Source organism: Colletes latitarsis, unplaced genomic scaffold (assembly GCF_051014445.1).
Source record: "Colletes latitarsis isolate SP2378_abdomen unplaced genomic scaffold, iyColLati1 scaffold0024, whole genome shotgun sequence".
Classification (NCBI taxonomy): Eukaryota; Metazoa; Arthropoda; class Insecta; order Hymenoptera; family Colletidae; genus Colletes; species Colletes latitarsis.
In genome coordinates, this window is record NW_027488374.1 from 2,466,090 (window position 1) to 2,484,141 (window position 18,052).

Here is an 18,052-nt window from a genome sequence, read left to right on the forward strand (position 1 = left end):
GGGTTCGTAACACGGCCCCGGGTCCGGATGGTGTGCCCGGCCAGGTTTGGGTCTTGACCCAGGGCGTCCTTGGGGCCGACCTCAGGCGGTTGTTCGACCGCTGCCTGAGGGACGGGCGATTCCCCCCCAGTTGGAAGGTGGCGAGGATGGTCCTCCTCCGGAAGGAGGGTCGGCCCGCGGAGTCTCCCTCCGCATACCGGCCCATTTGTCACCTCGACGAGGTGGGCAAGCTCTTCGAGCGTGTGATTGCTGCCCGCCTCGTCGAGCACCTGTCGCGGGGTGATCCCGGTCTGGCCGACTGCCAGTTCGGTTTCCGGGGGGGCCGATCGACTATCGACGCGATAGGTCGTGTGAGGGCTCTCTCGGAGGCGGCCGTCTCCCGGGGAGGGGAGGCATTGGCAATATCCTTGGATATTGCCAATGCCTTTAACACCCTCCCCTGGGAAGAGATAAGGAGGGGACTCGAATATCATCGAGTCCCCCCTTGTCTCAGGGCGGTCGTCGGGGATTATCTCCGCGGCAGGTGGATCGAGTATCCGGGCCGGGATGGTGATATGCGGAGGGAGGTGTACTGCGGTGTTCCGCAGGGGTCGGTCCTCGGGCCACTCCTGTGGAACATCGCGTACGACTCGGTGTTGCGGGCCGGCCTCCCCGACGGCGTCAGCACGGTGTGTTATGCGGATGACACACTGGTGCTGGCCGTCGGGGCGCACTGGGGGAGGGCCATACGTCGCGCGGAGGAGGGGTCGCAACGCGTCGTCGACCGGATCAGGGGGATGGGGATGACGGTAGCGGTCCATAAGACCGAGGTGATTGCGTTTCATTCACCTCGGCAGGATCCGCCACCCTCTCTGATCCGGGTGGGTGGGGCTGACATCGAGGTGAAGCCCCAGATCAGGTATCTAGGGCTGATCCTCGATAGCCACTGGCGTTTCGAGGAGCATTTCCGCTGCCTGGTCCCCCGGTTGGAAAGGATGGTTGCGGCTCTGGGCCGGATTCTGCCCAACCTGGGGGGCCCGGCGGGCCGAGTTCGTCGCCTCTATGTGGCAATGGTCCAGTCGGTGGCCCTATACGGGGCCCCCTTCTGGGCGGACGACCTGGCTGCCTCCCGGCGCAGCATGACTATGCTGCGTCGGGTGCAGAGGCGCATGGCGCTCAGGGTCGTCCGCGGGTATCGGACCATGTCACATGAGGCGGCGACGGTTCTAGCGGGGATGCCGCCCATGGACCTGCTCGCGCGGTCGCACGCGGTGATGTACCGGCACCGCGTCGACCGTCGCGCGGGGGTGGGGGCGGTCCCGGGCGGGCAGGAACCTGCTTGGGGCGATTTGAAGCGCCAGGCCCGGCAGTCCGTGTTGCTCGCGTGGCAGGAGCGGCTGGCTCTGCCATCCGCGGGGCACCGGACTGTCGGGGCTGTTCGGCCACTCCTGAAGGAGTGGCTGGACAGAGGCCATGGCAGCCTCACCTACCGGCTGGCACAGGTATTTTCCGGGCATGGCAGCTTCGGAAGATACCTGTGCCGGATAGGGAAGGAGCCGACGGCGCGTTGCTGCCACTGCGGCGCTGAGCAGGACACGGCGGATCATACCCTGGAGGTATACCCCGCGTGGGAGGGGGAGCGCCGTGTCCTGGTCGGCGTCGTCGGGCGGGATGTCTCGCTGCCGGGCGTGGTGCGCGCCATGCTCGGCAGCGAGGAGAAGTGGAGGGCCGTGGCCTCCTTCTGCGAGAACGTAATGTTGCAGAAGGAGGCCGCGGGGAGGGAGCGCGAGCTTCAGCGGCGTGCTGAAGCGCGCGCTCGTGCGGTGGCCCGAGGTCGTCGCCCGGTCGCGAGGCGTCGCGGGCGGCCGCCTCGGCGTGGCGGATGACCTAGGCTGGGAGGGGGGTCCTGAGGGGACCCTCCTCCCGCCAGGCGGCGCCGGGTCGGACCGGTTGGGGGTAGGAGTGCCTTCCCCTACCGGTCCGACGCAAGGGGAGGCACCCTCGGCGGTCTGGTGCGGCCATGAACGCCCGGCCGCCGAGGGGTGGGGTAGGTGAGTAAGGGGAGTTGTGGACAGGGGGCTCCGAGGGGGGTGCGGGGGAGGGGGGAGGGGGGGTGGGGGAGGGGGCCTGTGCGCCGGAGTGGGGGCCCGTAGTGGGTCCGTTGGGGGGGGGGGAGTCGGAGTGGGGGGTCGGTAACTATTACCGACAGTCGATAATTGGTATCTACGGTCGGTAATTAGTATCTATGGTTGGTAATTAGTATTTATGGTCGGTAATTAGTATCAACGATCGATAATTGACATTAACGGCTGGTAATTAGCAGAGGTTAGAAAATGAATGAGGGTAATTGCTTGGTATCGATAAAAAGGGAAGGCGTGATAAAAGAGATGCATCTGGTAAAAAGAAGTGGTAATTATCAAAGGTAATTATCAGAGGTCGATAAAGAGGAGGTGGGGAAAGAAATTAGACATCTTTTGACTATTTCGAAATTTTATTTCACAAAAATTAGATACAGTTTTTATTTTTAATTATTAATAGCATCATATAAAATGTTATCCAGCGCATATGCTAACAGCTCGCAATCTACAGGCGAATTTTTATCGTAATATTCACGAAGGATTTTGTCTGCATCACGTTTACGCATAATACTATTGCGTCTTAAAATATTTGTAAATTCTTGGTATTTCTCACCAACATAGTGCGCATTTTGGCATAGCCACGAATATGCATGCTCGATGCACTGTTCCAGTTCGAATAAAAACAATAGAGTTGTCGGTTTCATATACATGCATGCATCATGCAATTTCACTTGTACAATGTTCATATCATGCATTGCAACAATCGTAAGCACCAAATCACAAATTGATAACGATGTTGGAGAAGGAGCTGATAGCACATGTTGTTTGATGTCCTCGCGTTTCTGAATAAACACCATCCATGTTGAGTAAGACAGCAACAATTTATTTCCTCGAGTATCACCAAGTATAATTTCCACGGCGGATACAGGTCCTACACCGATTGCAATATCCAAATACTTGTATGCTGTGGATGTGAGGGCAAACCTCCTTCCCAGTATATGAGGCGTTGGATGCTGTTTTTTGCTACTGTTGCATGTAGAAAAGTAAATAAAGAATAAAAGGTAAGTAATGACAATAAGTAATAACAATAAGAAAAAATGGATAAGAAAAAAATTGTGGTAATAATACTTACTCGTTACTTGTGCATGCTGTATCGTAAGGAATGCAATAATTCATTTTTTCAGGAAAAATTTGAACGTAGAATTCAATAGATAATGTTTCACGACGATACTATCAAACGAGTGTGAATATTGTGCAGCACTTAAATGCAACGTTGCATCATATATATCAGGGAAGCGGGTGGCGCGTAGTGGGGGGACGAATTTCAGGGAAGCGGGTGGTGCGTAGTGGGGGGAAGGAATTTTTTATATCACATGTTCTTCTTCTGCGAAAAGTGCAACTTTTGCAAAAATGTCTTTTAGATTGCCTTGAGCACGTCTAAACATGCAACTTCTGCAAAGCGTATAACATTACATTCGCAGGATGATGCAAACAAATAATATTCTTCGCGACATAGATCATTTGTGGGGAAGGAGGAATTTTTTATATCACGTGTTCTTCTTCTGCGAAAAGTGCAACTTTTGCAAAAATGTCTTTTAGATTGCCTTAAACACGTCTAAACATGCAACTTCTGCAAAGCGTATAACATTACATTCGCAGGATGATGCAAACAAATAATATTCTTCGCGACATAGATCATTTGTGGGGAAGGAGGAATTTTTTATATCACGTGTTCTTCTTCTACACATATTTTCGATTATTTTTTACTTTTCCATTAATGCGGGTGGCGCGTAGTGGGGGGACGAATTTCAGGGAAGCGGGTGGCGCGTAGTGGGGGAAGGAATTTTTTATATCACATGTTCTTCTTCTGCGAAAAGTGCAACTTTTGCAAAAATGTCTTTTAGATTGCCCTGAACACGTCTAAACATGCAACTTCTGCAAAGCGTATAACATTACATTCGCAGGATGATGCAAACAAATAATATTCTTCGCGACATAGATCATTTGTGGGGAAGGAGGAATTTTTTATATCACGTGTTCTTCTTCTGTGAAAAGTGCAACTTTTTGCAAAAAATTTTTTAGATTACCTTGAACATGTCTAAACATGAAACTTCTGCAAAGCGTATAACATTACACACGAATTGTGTGAGCTATTGGGGTCCTAATCATTTTACGTACACGCTATTCATATTCTTATTTTATGTCGCATGTTCTTCTTTTGCGAAGAGCGCAACGTTTTTTTGCAAGACGTTTTAGATTACACTGAACACGTGCAAAAACGCAACTTCTGCAAACGTATACATTGCATTCACAGGCAAAGAATTCTGTAACATATATATATGGAGACCCTTACCATGGGAAAGAAATTAGATACCATGTTTTGATGATTTAAAAATATGATATATTTATTAAAGCAATGAATAATTATGTTACAAAACATTATTTTTGTGGATCCACGAATTGTGCGAGTTATTGAGCCCCAACCATTTTACGTACACGTTGTTCCCCTTCTTACGCAATACTTTTTCAACTAGATACACGTCGGAATTTGCAGTGCGTTGCAACTCGTGTTCGATCCATGAATTGTGCGAGTTATTGAACCCCAACCATATTTACGTACACGTTGTTCCCCCTTCTTACTATTTTATGTTACATGTTCTTCTGCGAAAAGTGCAACTTTTTTGCAAGGTGTTTTAGATTACACTGAACATGTGCAAAAAACGTATACAATACATTTGTGGATGAACACGCGCAAAAAACACAACCTCTGCAAAACCTATAACAGCGCATTCGCGGACACAGATTTCTGTAATATATCGCGAGCATCACCGAAAGCATCATCGGGAACAGTGATTTTTTGTAATATATCGTATGCATCACTATACACATTAACACAAAAGACGACAGTATGGATCATCAAGAGCAGGAGCTGTACGAGCAAGCCGCTCAATTAAGGTCGATGGAAGAATACAATTTATGGGAACATCGATTTGGCGATTATCTCGATTCGTTGGAGGAACGAAGCCGAATCAAGAGACTGCGACTCTCAATCGGTGAAAAACAATCATTGATTGCTCGTATCGCTAGATTAGAAAGTCTAAAAGATTCGACACGTAATCGATTTGTACATGCGGGTGCTGAACATAGTGCAAGACTCAGATGGCATGAAATTGATACGGCTTTCGTTAACCGTATATTGACCGGTGCAGTGATAAATTCTAACCACATAGAACCTCGCAATTTTCTCGAAGATGCGAGGGATATTGTAGTCGATCATGTGCGAAACATTCTGCTGAAACATGATAGTGTAAAAATGAATACTATACTTAATGGTGAATTTGTTGTTGGTAACAAATGTGCAAACAAAAGTGTTAACACGAAAAATTGTGAACTTTTTCGCTTGTCTGACCTACGCGAATGGTATGATTTACGTGTCATCGAACCCATTCTAGCATCCTTAGACGAATTTCAGGAACGTGATAGTGGGTGGGCGCTGTCGCGGATACTGAATTTAATTGTTAATGTAAATAAATATATGCCAATGCATGCAGGATGTGCCGTACAATTACCGCGAGAGGTACGACTAAAGAAAGCAGTAATCAATGTATGCTCGACGGACAATGCATGTTTTGCGTGGTCGGTGGTGGCCGCTCTGTATCCAGCCGAAAGTCACGTATCTCTCGCATCGTCATATCCTCATTATACAACAGTGTTGAATATCCAGGATATTGAATTTCCAATGACATTGAACCAAATTAAAAAGTTTGAACATATCAACAACATCTCCATCAATGTCTATACCATTGAGAATAAGAAGGTGTTACCAATACGAGTCACTGATAAGAAGATGGAAAGACATGTCAATTTGTTGTATTTAGAAGGAGCAAACGACGTGGGACATTTCACATGGATTAAGAACTTATCTCGCCTCGTATGCACACAATTGAGTAAACATAATGGCAGGAAATACTTTTGTGATAGGTATGTATATAATAAATCTTTTAAATATTTTATGCTAGATAAAAATTATGCCTCTTATTGCAGATGCTTACACTACTTTAGTTCGAATGAGAAGCTGGAAGCTCACACCATGGATTGTGAGAAGATGAACGATTGCGCAATCATATTGCCAAATGATGATTGCAGTAAGTGGCTCAGCTTCAGCAACTACAACAGGAAAGAGTGTGTTCCGTTTATCGTGTATGCCGATCTGGAATGCATCCTGGAGAAAACGGATACTGATCGAGAAGCGTCAAGATACACGTACCAGCATCATCGAGTATTTAGCGTGGGATATTATGTGCGGTGCTCGTACGACGACTCGTTATCTACGTTTCAATGTCGTCGCGATCCTGATTGCATATCATGGTTTGTGGGACAACTTCAAGATTTGTCACATCGTGTAAAGTCCATCTTATCGACCAATGTACCCATGGAAAATTTATCAGCTGAACAATTACGAAATTTTAATATGGCAACACACTGCCATATATGCGAAACACCGTTTACGCGAGATGATATGCGAGTACGCGATCATTGCCACTTAACCGGTCGGTACAGAGGTCCTGCACATTCAAATCACAATCTAAATTATAAAGACGCATTTGTCATCCCTATAGTCTTTCACAATTTATCCGGTTATGATTCACATTTTATTATCAAGGAGATAGCCACAGCATTTGAGGGTGATGTCACTGTATTGCCGATAACAAAAGAGAAGTACATTTCATTTACAAAATACGTTGAAAACGCGAATGAAGAATCAAACTCGCGCAAGCGCATAAAATTGCAATTCATCGATTCATTTAAATTTTTAAATACAAGTCTCGAGAAATTGGTATCTTTTCTTAGTAAAGATAAACTTGAAATTACACGGTCCGAGTTTCAAAAATTATCTGCGGAAGATTTTGATTTATTGACGCGAAAAGGGGTGTTTCCATACGAGTACATTGACTGTATTGAAAAGTTGGACCAATCGTGTTTACCATCACGCAATTCATTTTACAGTTCCTTAACTGGCGATACAGTATCCGAAAACGACTACGCACACGCTGTCAACGTGTGGAAGCGGTTCTCCATTGAAACGCTCGGCGAGTATAGCGATTTGTATCTGAAGACGGATGTCTTGCTGTTGGCTGATATTTTTGAAAATTTTCGCAATAGTTGCATCGCAAGTTATGGACTCGACCCCGCGCACTATTATACTTTGCCTGGTTTTACGTGGGATGCCATGCTGAAGCATACACGTATCAATTTCGAACTTCTTACCGATATCGACATGGTCCTATTTATCGAACGTGGTATACGTGGTGGTTTGAGTCAATGTTCCAACAGACGCGCACGAGCCAACAACAAATACACGCAATCGCACGATCCATCGCAACCGTCGTCATATTTAATGTATTTCGATGTAAATAATTTGTACGGCTGGGCAATGTGTCAACCATTACCATATGCCAATTTTCAGTGGGTCAACAACAAAGATGTAGATGTAATGACCGTAGCGTTAGACTCATCGACGGGGTATATTTTGGAAGTCGATCTAGAGTATCCGCAACATCTGCATGATTCGCACACTGACCTACCGTTCTGCCCAACACATGATAAACCACCTGGCAAGCGCCAGGAGAAGCTCCTCGCAACTCTATACGATAAGAAGCGTTACGTAATACACTATCGCAATCTGCAGCAATGTATTCGTCACGGCCTTCGCGTAACTGAAGTTCACCGCGTATTACAGTTTTCCCAATCCCCATGGCTTCGCGATTACATCGAACTAAATACAAAGTTCAGAACTCTTGCTACAAACGATTTTGAGAAAAATTTATATAAATTAATGAATAATGCAGTGTTTGGTAAAACCATGGAGAATGTGCGCAATCATGTAGATGTAAAATTAGTAACGAAATGGGGAGGGAGATACGGTGCAGAGGCACTAATCGCTAAACCAAATTTCCACAGTCGCAGCATATTTTCGGAAAACCTAGTTGCGATCGAACTGCATAAATTGTTCGTAAAATTTAACAAACCAATCTATGTGGGCATGTGTATACTAGATATATCTAAGATTTGTTTGTATGAATTCCATTACGATTACATGTTACCCACACATAGGAATAAATGTAAAATTATGTACACCGATACAGACAGTCTAATCTACCACATCGAGTGTGACGATATTTATGAACTTATGATACGCGATATTACCCGCTTTGACACGAGCGATAATCCCACAGACAATCGATATGGTATTCCGCTTGCTAATAAGAAGGTACCAGGTTTAATGAAAGATGAAAATAATGGTGCGATTATGACGGAATTTGTTGGATTGAGAGCGAAAATGTATGCCATACAAGTCGATGGTAAGAAAGATACGAAAAATGTGAAAGGTGTCAAGAGTAATGTTGTAGCGCGAACTATAACATTTGATGATTATGTGCAATGTTTGATGGGTGAGGTTGAAAAGATTTGTCACCAATCGTGTATAAGATCCATGTTGCATGAAGTGTACACGGTATCAGAAACAAAAATTGCTTTGAGTCCATACGATGACAAACGATATATTGTACCATATTCAACCAAGACGCTGCCGTGGGGGCATTATAAAATACCGCTTTAGACATACCAATTATATTTCTTATTCATTTTTTCAATATATATATTTTTTATATAATTTTTATATTTCTTATTCATTTTTCAATATATATATTTTTATTTATATTTTCTATGTAATTTTTATATTTTTTATTCATTTTTCAATACATATATTTTTTATTTATATTTTCATGTAATTTTTATATTTTTTTATTCATTTCATTATATATATTTTTATGTATGTAATTATAGTATGTAATAAAACAATTTATATATACATGGTATCTCTACACATCTCCCTCACCCCAATTTGTTATTAATTTTACATTTGGAAAAGTTCACAGTAAAAAAAAAAAAAAAAAAAAAAAAAAAAAAAATTATTATTTCTGATATTTCAACCACTCGTTGTATAATTTAAATACATTTTTGTAAAACACAAGTCTTTTCATGGTTGTTGGATTACAATGTATTAGCACGATCGAGATTTTTCAAACACATTTTTCAAAAACTAAAGTTCATAATTTTATAAAAAGATACATTTATATTTAATATTTCAACCATCACTAATAAGTACATGTTTTTCAGAAGCTTGCAAAAACATTATAAGATTTTTAGACATATTCTGAAAGTTCATAATTTTATAAAAATTGCTAGGAAGGAGGAGGATGAGGAAATTAGATGTATTTTTTAAATGACATAAATTGATTCAAAAAGATACATTTATTTCCAATATTTTAACCACCAATTGCATAATTTAAATACATTTTACAAATCAAAAAAGGTACATTTATTTTTTATATTTTAACCACCAATTGTATAATTTAAATACATTTTGCATAGCGCATGTCTTTTTATGGTTACCACATCGCCATGTATTTGCACAATCAAGATTTTTTAAACATTCAATATCACCATAATCAGCATCGATGTTCTCTGCATTAATATGTTCAGCCACCAAGTTTGTTAACCAATCACGTTTTTGAAGTCCTTTAACATAGACGATTGGGTTTGACTCATCAATTATTGCCGATGTAATAAGCATTTTGCTCATGTTGTATGGTATAAAACCGTCGTCCCACGACAGTCCGTGGTGATTCTTCGTCACCCAAGTAGCTCGTGATTTATCGGGTGCTGATAATAAACACCATGGATATGGACTTTGGAAGATATAATGCGCTAGAGTGCTTCCCTTTTTCAACACCGCCACTTCCTTTACAACAAACTCTGTGTCGCTAACGAACCCCTGCATGTCGACGAATGTTGGTACCATTATGAAAATATCTTTGAAACTATGCTGCAATGCGGCGTGTCCGCCTGTTATATATATTACAAACATTGCTGATGTTACAGTTTATGTAATCTTGCGCACAACGTTGGACAGGGGACAGTATTCGACAACACGATCATGTAAAATAAGACAATAGGCGGTAGTATTTGCTGGCACGTTTTCTTTACAATCAAATTCTATTCGCACATCTATGGTAGCGCTCTTGATTGATTCGTTCTGTCTCGAACAATCGATGACAACAAACGGTCCATACAACGAAAAGTTCTCCCTGTTGCAAAGCGTTTCGTAACAGTCGTATCCATAATAAGCTTTACGAAAACGTGCATACATATCAAAAAGAATAGCATATCTGTTTTTATCAAAATCAAGATTCAAGTCATCATATGGATAAAAGTCAGAGTTTAGATACAGTTTCACATTGGTCAAGTTACATTCATCGAAATTGCTTGCATCTTTAGACATGTTGTTCTTCCGACCAGTCTGCAGCGCAAAAATGACGTATCGTGGCTTTTCCAGCTGAGTTGCAGTTTTAACAGCCCACGAATGTTTTGTTGTACTTTGCAATAATGGGTACTCATACAGGTCCCACGAACGAAAACTCATGCTTAGGTATTGTCCGCTTTCCAAAATCCGCAACATCGATAGTTTATTCGTATCATTCAGTATAATGCGAGGCATTCGCCACTGTATCTTTAGTAATTCAATCTCCGGCTCCAGCGCGGAATTTGCAATGATGCAGTTGTTATCATTGCGAGCGCGTATAAGAATGAGTTCATGTCGAGTATTGACTACTATACGCCTGTAATCTTCGCAAAACCCCAACAGCATATTGAGCGGTACACAAAAGTTAAAGTAACCTGTCGGTATGTTTGATTGTGCGGCCCATCCAGCATTCCGTAAAATTAACGATTTGTCATATGTTGAGGACACAAATGTTTTGATGGTACTTGTTATCCCAACGTTTCTGTTACGATCGATCTCCACACCATTGAGTTCATATCGAATTTCATCAAACATAAACGCAACACAATTATTTCCGAGGAATGCATCCAACTCATTGTTTGGCTTCTTTACTATGAATCTTCCTTCAACGTATAGAAAGCTCTCACATGGTAGCGTGTATAAATCCTGCTGTTGTATAGGTATTCGTATCTCATCGTTGTGCCCAAACGTTGTGTTGGCGTATGGGTTGTATGTGTGAGTCTCAATCTTGACAATGCGATCATCAAAGATCGGTTCGCTTCCAATGTTTAAGATATTAGCCATTTCGTACAACAAAACCCAACGATTTCAGAAATTCAACATTCGATGCAGTAAGTTTTGTGGGTGATCGAATTGTCCTCTCGCCTGATGGTTTTAGACAGTCAATATTCGATACAGTGTGGTGTGCAAGCGATTGAATTGTCTTCTCTTTATTTTCATGCGTCGTCTGTTTCACTTGCTCCCCTTTGTTCAGCACAAGCATCTCCTACTACAGTCGCTGTCTCCGCACATGCAATCGAACGGTGATCTGTTCCCCTCGAAAATCGAGCAATTGATCGTCTTGATTCACAACACGAATCGTCAAATCCGAAATGCTTCGTGCAGTAATCGGAAGGTAAATGATCTGTGTTGGTCTTTCCGATATCTTATATCCTGGTGGAACGGTAGGCGAAAACTCATGTATCGTGTGCGCACACTTGTTATTGCTGTAAGCGCCAGCTGTCACGTTGCATTCAATGCGAATGATATTTACATTCATTATATTGATTGATGTATCTGATTCGTGCCATTTTCGTGGTTGTAGCACCCGATTCGTTGAAAACCCCAGTAACGAGCCAATAGTATTGGGTTTGGTAAAATTTATGCTATAATTACACCTAATTTCGCTCTTCATTGTATTGTTGTTAGCTCTAAGCATCAATGGCGGGTTCCCTTCATTATCCCATGAAAGCGATCGTTGCAAATACATGTGAATGTCGTCCAGCTCATAAGATCCCTCGGGAATAATGATTTCCTTATCATCATTATCATAGTAAAATTTATTATTTGACAAATTTACATTCGGTATTGTGTAATATGTTTCAAAGTCCATAAGACCGAGTTCGTAATCACCATTGCTCAAATCGATGGCTGGAAAATAGCTTACTGCGAGAATACTACTTTGCCCGGTGAGCGTTAGCGTCAGCGACATGTTCCAACGGATACTGGAGTTAAAGCGTACAATGATTATCCTTAAATTGATTGTCAACTGTCAGCAGAAACTGCAAACACAGCTGTCCACAATTGCTTTGATTATAGCGCTGATAAGGCATGTGATTATACTCAATTACACTATTCTTCAAATATTGTATCAGTTCCCTCGGTGGTTGAAGATTGCCAAAACTATCAAAATATATGGCGTATGTTCCCCGTTTTGCGTATGCCACCCAATGAGTACCTGGTCCCTCAACAGTATCCAAATTTACGATCCCGCTCTCATTCCTGCATACCCCATCTGTTGGTAAAGTATTGCGCATAAAAATACCTCTGAAATATGGAATACGCATACGTTTTGCCAGTTGCTGCAGTTGTATGTTTGTGGTTACGCCTTCAGGCATTTTAATTTTGACTTTTTTTTTTCCTCTTTGAGACTCCTCGCCCGCGTTTGTATGGCGCGAGATAAAGTCCGCGACCTTCCATGGCGAGATTATGACGTTTCATTTCTTCTAGCTGGCGATGCATTGCCTTCTTATCGTTCACAGCCTTTGCGACTCCTGCCGCCCCTCCAACCAATGAGCCAAGAACCCCCAATAATGGTAAAATCGGTAGGATACCGCCACGTTTCGCCGTTGGAAGTATTCGCTTCTTCACAGCACTCTTTTTTTTCTTTTTCAAACCCATGCCGAATTTTGTTTTGGCCTTCATAGCCGCCCAAACGGTTGTAGCAGCAGCCTTTTCCCCGAGACTGGAATCTCTCGCAGTAATGCGTTCTCGTGCTTTTGCTGCTAGGATGTTGTCAGCTGCGTGTCGTTTTACGAGATCGTTATTTTGTGAATACGCTATATCATGCTCGCGACATGCAGCATCCAGCGGATTGATACCTTGATCGCCTCGCGCCAAACGTTTCTCTAAATGTGTTCCGGGGCCACAAAACTGATAACCTGGAATATGTAATTCAATCGGAAGTGTGTTTATAACGCGATTTAATAGGCCTTTCCCAATTTTTGCTGACATTCGTCACAGTTGTTTATCGATGGTGGTGGTAGACAGTCAATGTGTGTTCTGCTGACTCGACAGGTTATATTTGAATACTGATTGTTTCAGCTCTATGCATCGCTATAAATAGACCAGCACTCTTTCGAAAGTATCTTCATTTGTATAATGCTGATAAAATATGCAGTTTATACGCCAATCACCTATGATCAAAGTGACTAATCTAGACAAAAAGATACAGTCTGAGAAAGAGTTACGCAAACATGGAAATATGCTGCCGGCCTCTATACGTGGTATCATCTGCGGTCCATCGAATTGTGGCAAAACGAACGTGTTGATTAGTTTGTTAGAAAGTCCGCACGGTGTTCGTTTCAAAAACGTATACGTGTACTCGAAATCGTTGCACCAACCGAAATATCGATATCTAGAAAATATATTCTCATCGATAGACGAAATTGGTTATTTTACATTTTCGAATAACAGCGATGTCGTTCCGCCGAGCGATGCACTTCCGAATTCCATTTTTATCTTTGATGATGTGGCATGTGATAAGCAAAACGTGGTAAGAGAATACTTTGCAATGGGTAGGCACTCGGACGTTGACTGTTTCTATCTTTGTCAGACATATGCAAAGATACCGAAGCATCTGATACGCGACAACGCGAACCTGCTGATCATGTTCAAACAAGATGGTACAAATCTAAAACATGTATACAACGATCATGTTAACACTGACATGTCATTTGAGAATTTCTGTAAATTGTGTACCGCTTGTTGGCAAGAAAAATATGGATTTGTAGTGATTGATAAAGACAGCGCATTATGGAATGGTCGCTATAGAAAGGGATTTAATGACTTTGCAATATCATAACATGTTCAGTTATTTCCGATACGTTGACAAAGTAGTGTTCCAACATGAGCAACAATATTGAAGATTGTGAGAGGATAACGAAACAGATTGCGAGAACGAGTGATTTGATTCGCAAAAAGTATCGTGAATTGAAAACTGGTAAAATTGAGGAAGAGATTGCGCTGGAAAAACACTTTAAGCCTGTTACTGAACCGTTGAAAGCAATTGTTGATAACGCGACAAAAAATTATGATCTATACAATAATACAGATATCGGAAGCGAACCATTAGCCACTTCGAATATCAAAGAATTGGATAAAACACAATCAAATTACTGGCTAAATCTTTCGAAACCACTAAAAATAAAAAAACCAAGATTAAGCAGTTTACTCGATATGAATCCCATGATTTCTACACCGGCCTCTACATCGATTAAGACGATGCCAACAATAAAAAGCTCAGCAAGTCTACCCGATACGAATCTGATGGCCTCTACACCGATTAAGATAGTACCAACAATAAAAACCTCAGCAAGATTAAGCAGTTTACCTGGTATGAATACGATGACCTCTATACCGATTAAAACAACACCAGCAACAAAAAGCTTAGGAAACGAAGATACTTTTGAAAGTCCAAAAAGCTTAGCAAACGAAGATGTTTTTGAAAGCCCAAAAAGCAGTTTCTCAACATCTGTTCGAAGTCGGTTGCAAACGTCGGAAGGTGAAAAAACGTTGCGGAATCACCTAGGTCCGCTGAGTCAAAAATACATCGCGCCTGTATTACGTGGAGACTTAGAGGTTGGTATGGATCATGTGTATGGTGTATATCTCGGTAATGATGGACCGATGCTCGGTAATAAACATGTTGATGTGGACAATGCTGATAACATAATTATCGATGGCATACGATATTCTGGTACACCCGGTCTTTATGAATTGATATTTAAGAAAATTCCAGATAACGACATTTATACTGAGGCTGATGAATGCAAATATAGGGACATACTACTGACAACGAGTGCACATAAGTACAAGCATGATTCGTATGGTAAAACATTAGGCAACAAAGGATACAAGTATAACTATGTAATCAAACCTTTATTGAAAGATAGAAAAGTTGGAAAGGGTGTACCAAGCTCGATGAGATTAACCAGCAACAAGATTGAATACGTTCATTGGAATGATCCTAACGAACTCGTAGATCGGCTTCGATTGCTCGAGGCTTCGCGTCAAGCTGGTCACAATGCTCACGATAATGAGATGTTATCGATTATCGAGGAACTTCGCGAGGCAGAGCTCATTATAAATTAAGCTGCACTTTGACGATAGAATCAATCATTATCAAAATGCCAATCAACAAGTTTGGGTCATCGTTTGGAACAATGGAATCATACTATCGCTGGAATGGAGTAGTGAGAAATTATGTGCACAACAACGCTCTATGTATTGTCGGTGCCGATTATGATGCAAAGGCGCGCAAGATTCGTCGAGTAGCACCACCTGTAGAGGATGGTGACGCTATCAACAAACTATACTTGCAAGAAAACATGGCATTTATAAAAAATCGGCAAGATGAATTCGACAAGAAGATGATCATGTTTCAAGATTACGTTCAGAATTTGAAAGATCAACTGAATCACTTGGAGAGGGATATTATCGAATTCCGAAATCAAATGCATCAATAGCTGGATGTTGGGACGTTGGAACGTTGGGACGTTGGAACGTTGGGGTGTTGGAACGTTGGGGTGTTGGAACGTTGGGACGTTGGAACGTTGGGACGTTGGGACGTTGGGACGTTGGGACGTTGGGACGTTGGGATGTTGGGGACGTTGGGATGTTGAGACTTTGAACATTGATTGATAAGACGTGTGCGTTAGGTCTTCGCGTTAGTGGCGAGTCATACATGGCCGAGAAGAAAACCTCCAGTATCGAGAAACGATGTCTTGTGGAAGAATTGCATGCTCCAGCGAGAAGACATTTTCCTCGAAGACGCGTCATAGTACATGTATACGACGACCTATGGCAAGCGGACGTGGTCGAGATGCGACCTTACACGCGATATAACAGAGGCTTCCATTACATACTCACTGTTATCGATGTGCTGAGTAAGCATGCGTGGGCTATACCCCTCAAAACCAAGAATGGAAATGAAGTTTCTACAGCGATCGGGAAGATAATCCGAGACAGTGGGAGGTACCCGAAAAATTTGCAGACCGACAAAGGAAAGGAATTTTACAACGCAAATATGCAAAAACTTTTGTCAAAATACACAATAAATCATTATTCAACGTATTCGGTGATGAAGGCGTCTGTCGTCGAGCGGTTCAATCGTACACTCAAAAACGATATGTGGAAACTGTTCACACTTAATGGAAATTATAAATGGATTGATTCGCTGCAGCATCTCATATCAAATTACAACGCGCGAAAGCATCGAACTATCGCTATGCGACCAATTGATGTTACACCAACAAACGCTGCTAAGCTCTTAACAATGGCGTATAATCATATAAAAATTGCCGCTCCTGCACGATTCAAAGTGGGAGATGCAGTACGCGTGAGCAAATTCAAGACAATTTTTGAAAAAAGTTACACACCGAATTGGAGCACTGAAATATTTACAATCGCCGAGGTACAGAAAACTAATCCTGCAACGTATCTACTGAAAGATATTTATGAAAAACCAATTGCTGGAGGATTCTACGAACACGAGTTGCAACGCGTTGCAAATTCCGACGTGTATCTAGTTGAAAAAGTATTGCGTAAGAAGGGGAACAACGTGTTCGTAAAATGGTTGGGGCTCAATAACTCGCACAATTCGTGGATCCACAAAAGTAATGTTTTGTAACATAATTATTCATTGCTTTAATATTCTCCAAATCGATGTTCCCATAAATTGTATTCTTCCATCGACCTTAATTGAGCGGCTTGCTCGTACAGCTCCTGCTCTTGATGATCCATACTGTCGTCTTTTGTGTTAATGTGTATAGTGATGCATACGATATATTACAAAAAATCACTGTTCCCGATGATGCTTTCGGTGATGCTCGCGATATATTACAGAAATCTGTGTCCGCGAATGCGCTGTTATAGGTTTTGCAGAGGTTGTGTTTTTTGCGCGTGTTCATCCACAAATGTATTGTATACGTTTTTTGCACATGTTCAGTGTAATCTAAAACACCTTGCAAAAAAGTTGCACTTTTCGCAGAAGAACATGTAACATAAAATAGTAAGAAGGGGGAACAACGTGTACGTAAATATGGTTGGGGTTCAATAACTCGCACAATTCATGGATCGAACACGAGTTGCAACGCACTGCAAATTCCGACGTGTATCTAGTTGAAAAAGTATTGCGTAAGAAGGGGAACAACGTGTACGTAAAATGGTTGGGGCTCAATAACTCGCACAATTCGTGGATCCACAAAAATAATGTTTTGTAACATAATTATTCATTGCTTTAATAAATATATCATATTTTTAAATCATCAAAACATGGTATCTAATTTCTTTCCCATGGTAAGGGTCTCCATATATATATGTTACAGAATTCTTTGCCTGTGAATGCAATGTATACGTTTGCAGAAGTTGCGTTTTTGCACGTGTTCAGTGTAATCTAAAACGTCTTGCAAAAAAACGTTGCGCTCTTCGCAAAAGAAGAACATGCGACATAAAATAAGAATATGAATAGCGTGTACGTAAAATGATTAGGACCCCAATAGCTCACACAATTCGTGTGTAATGTTATACGCTTTGCAGAAGTTTCATGTTTAGACATGTTCAAGGTAATCTAAAAAATTTTTTGCAAAAAGTTGCACTTTTCACAGAAGAAGAACACGTGATATAAAAAATTCCTCCTTCCCCACAAATGATCTATGTCGCGAAGAATATTATTTGTTTGCATCATCCTGCGAATGTAATGTTATACGCTTTGCAGAAGTTGCATGTTTAGACGTGTTCAGGGCAATCTAAAAGACATTTTTGCAAAAGTTGCACTTTTCGCAGAAGAAGAACATGTGATATAAAAAATTCCTTCCCCCACTACGCGCCACCCGCTTCCCTGAAATTCGTCCCCCCACTACGCGCCACCCGC

At 42.1% G+C, this 18,052-nt stretch overlaps 1 protein-coding gene across 1 annotated transcript; it reads left to right on the top strand.

The window, feature by feature from the left end:
* The first annotated feature begins 4,965 nt into the window (after window positions 1–4,965).
* LOC143350708 (uncharacterized) lies at window positions 4,966–9,745 on the top strand. Its single transcript, XM_076782732.1, has 2 exons — window positions 4,966–6,038; window positions 9,691–9,745. The coding sequence occupies exons 1-2, from the start codon at window positions 4,966–4,968 to the stop codon at window positions 9,743–9,745; spliced, it is 1,128 nt and encodes a 375-aa protein (XP_076638847.1).
* The last annotated feature ends 8,307 nt before the right edge of the window (window positions 9,746–18,052 follow it).

Coding starts and splice junctions, on each gene's coding strand:
- LOC143350708 (XM_076782732.1), top strand. CDS start 4,966: ATGGATCATCAAGAGCAGGAGCTGTACGAGCAAGCCGCTCAATTAAGG. Junction 6,039..9,690: donor AGGAAATACTTTTGTGATAG/GTATGTATATAA, acceptor CGATGTAATAAG/CATTTTGCTCATGTTGTATG.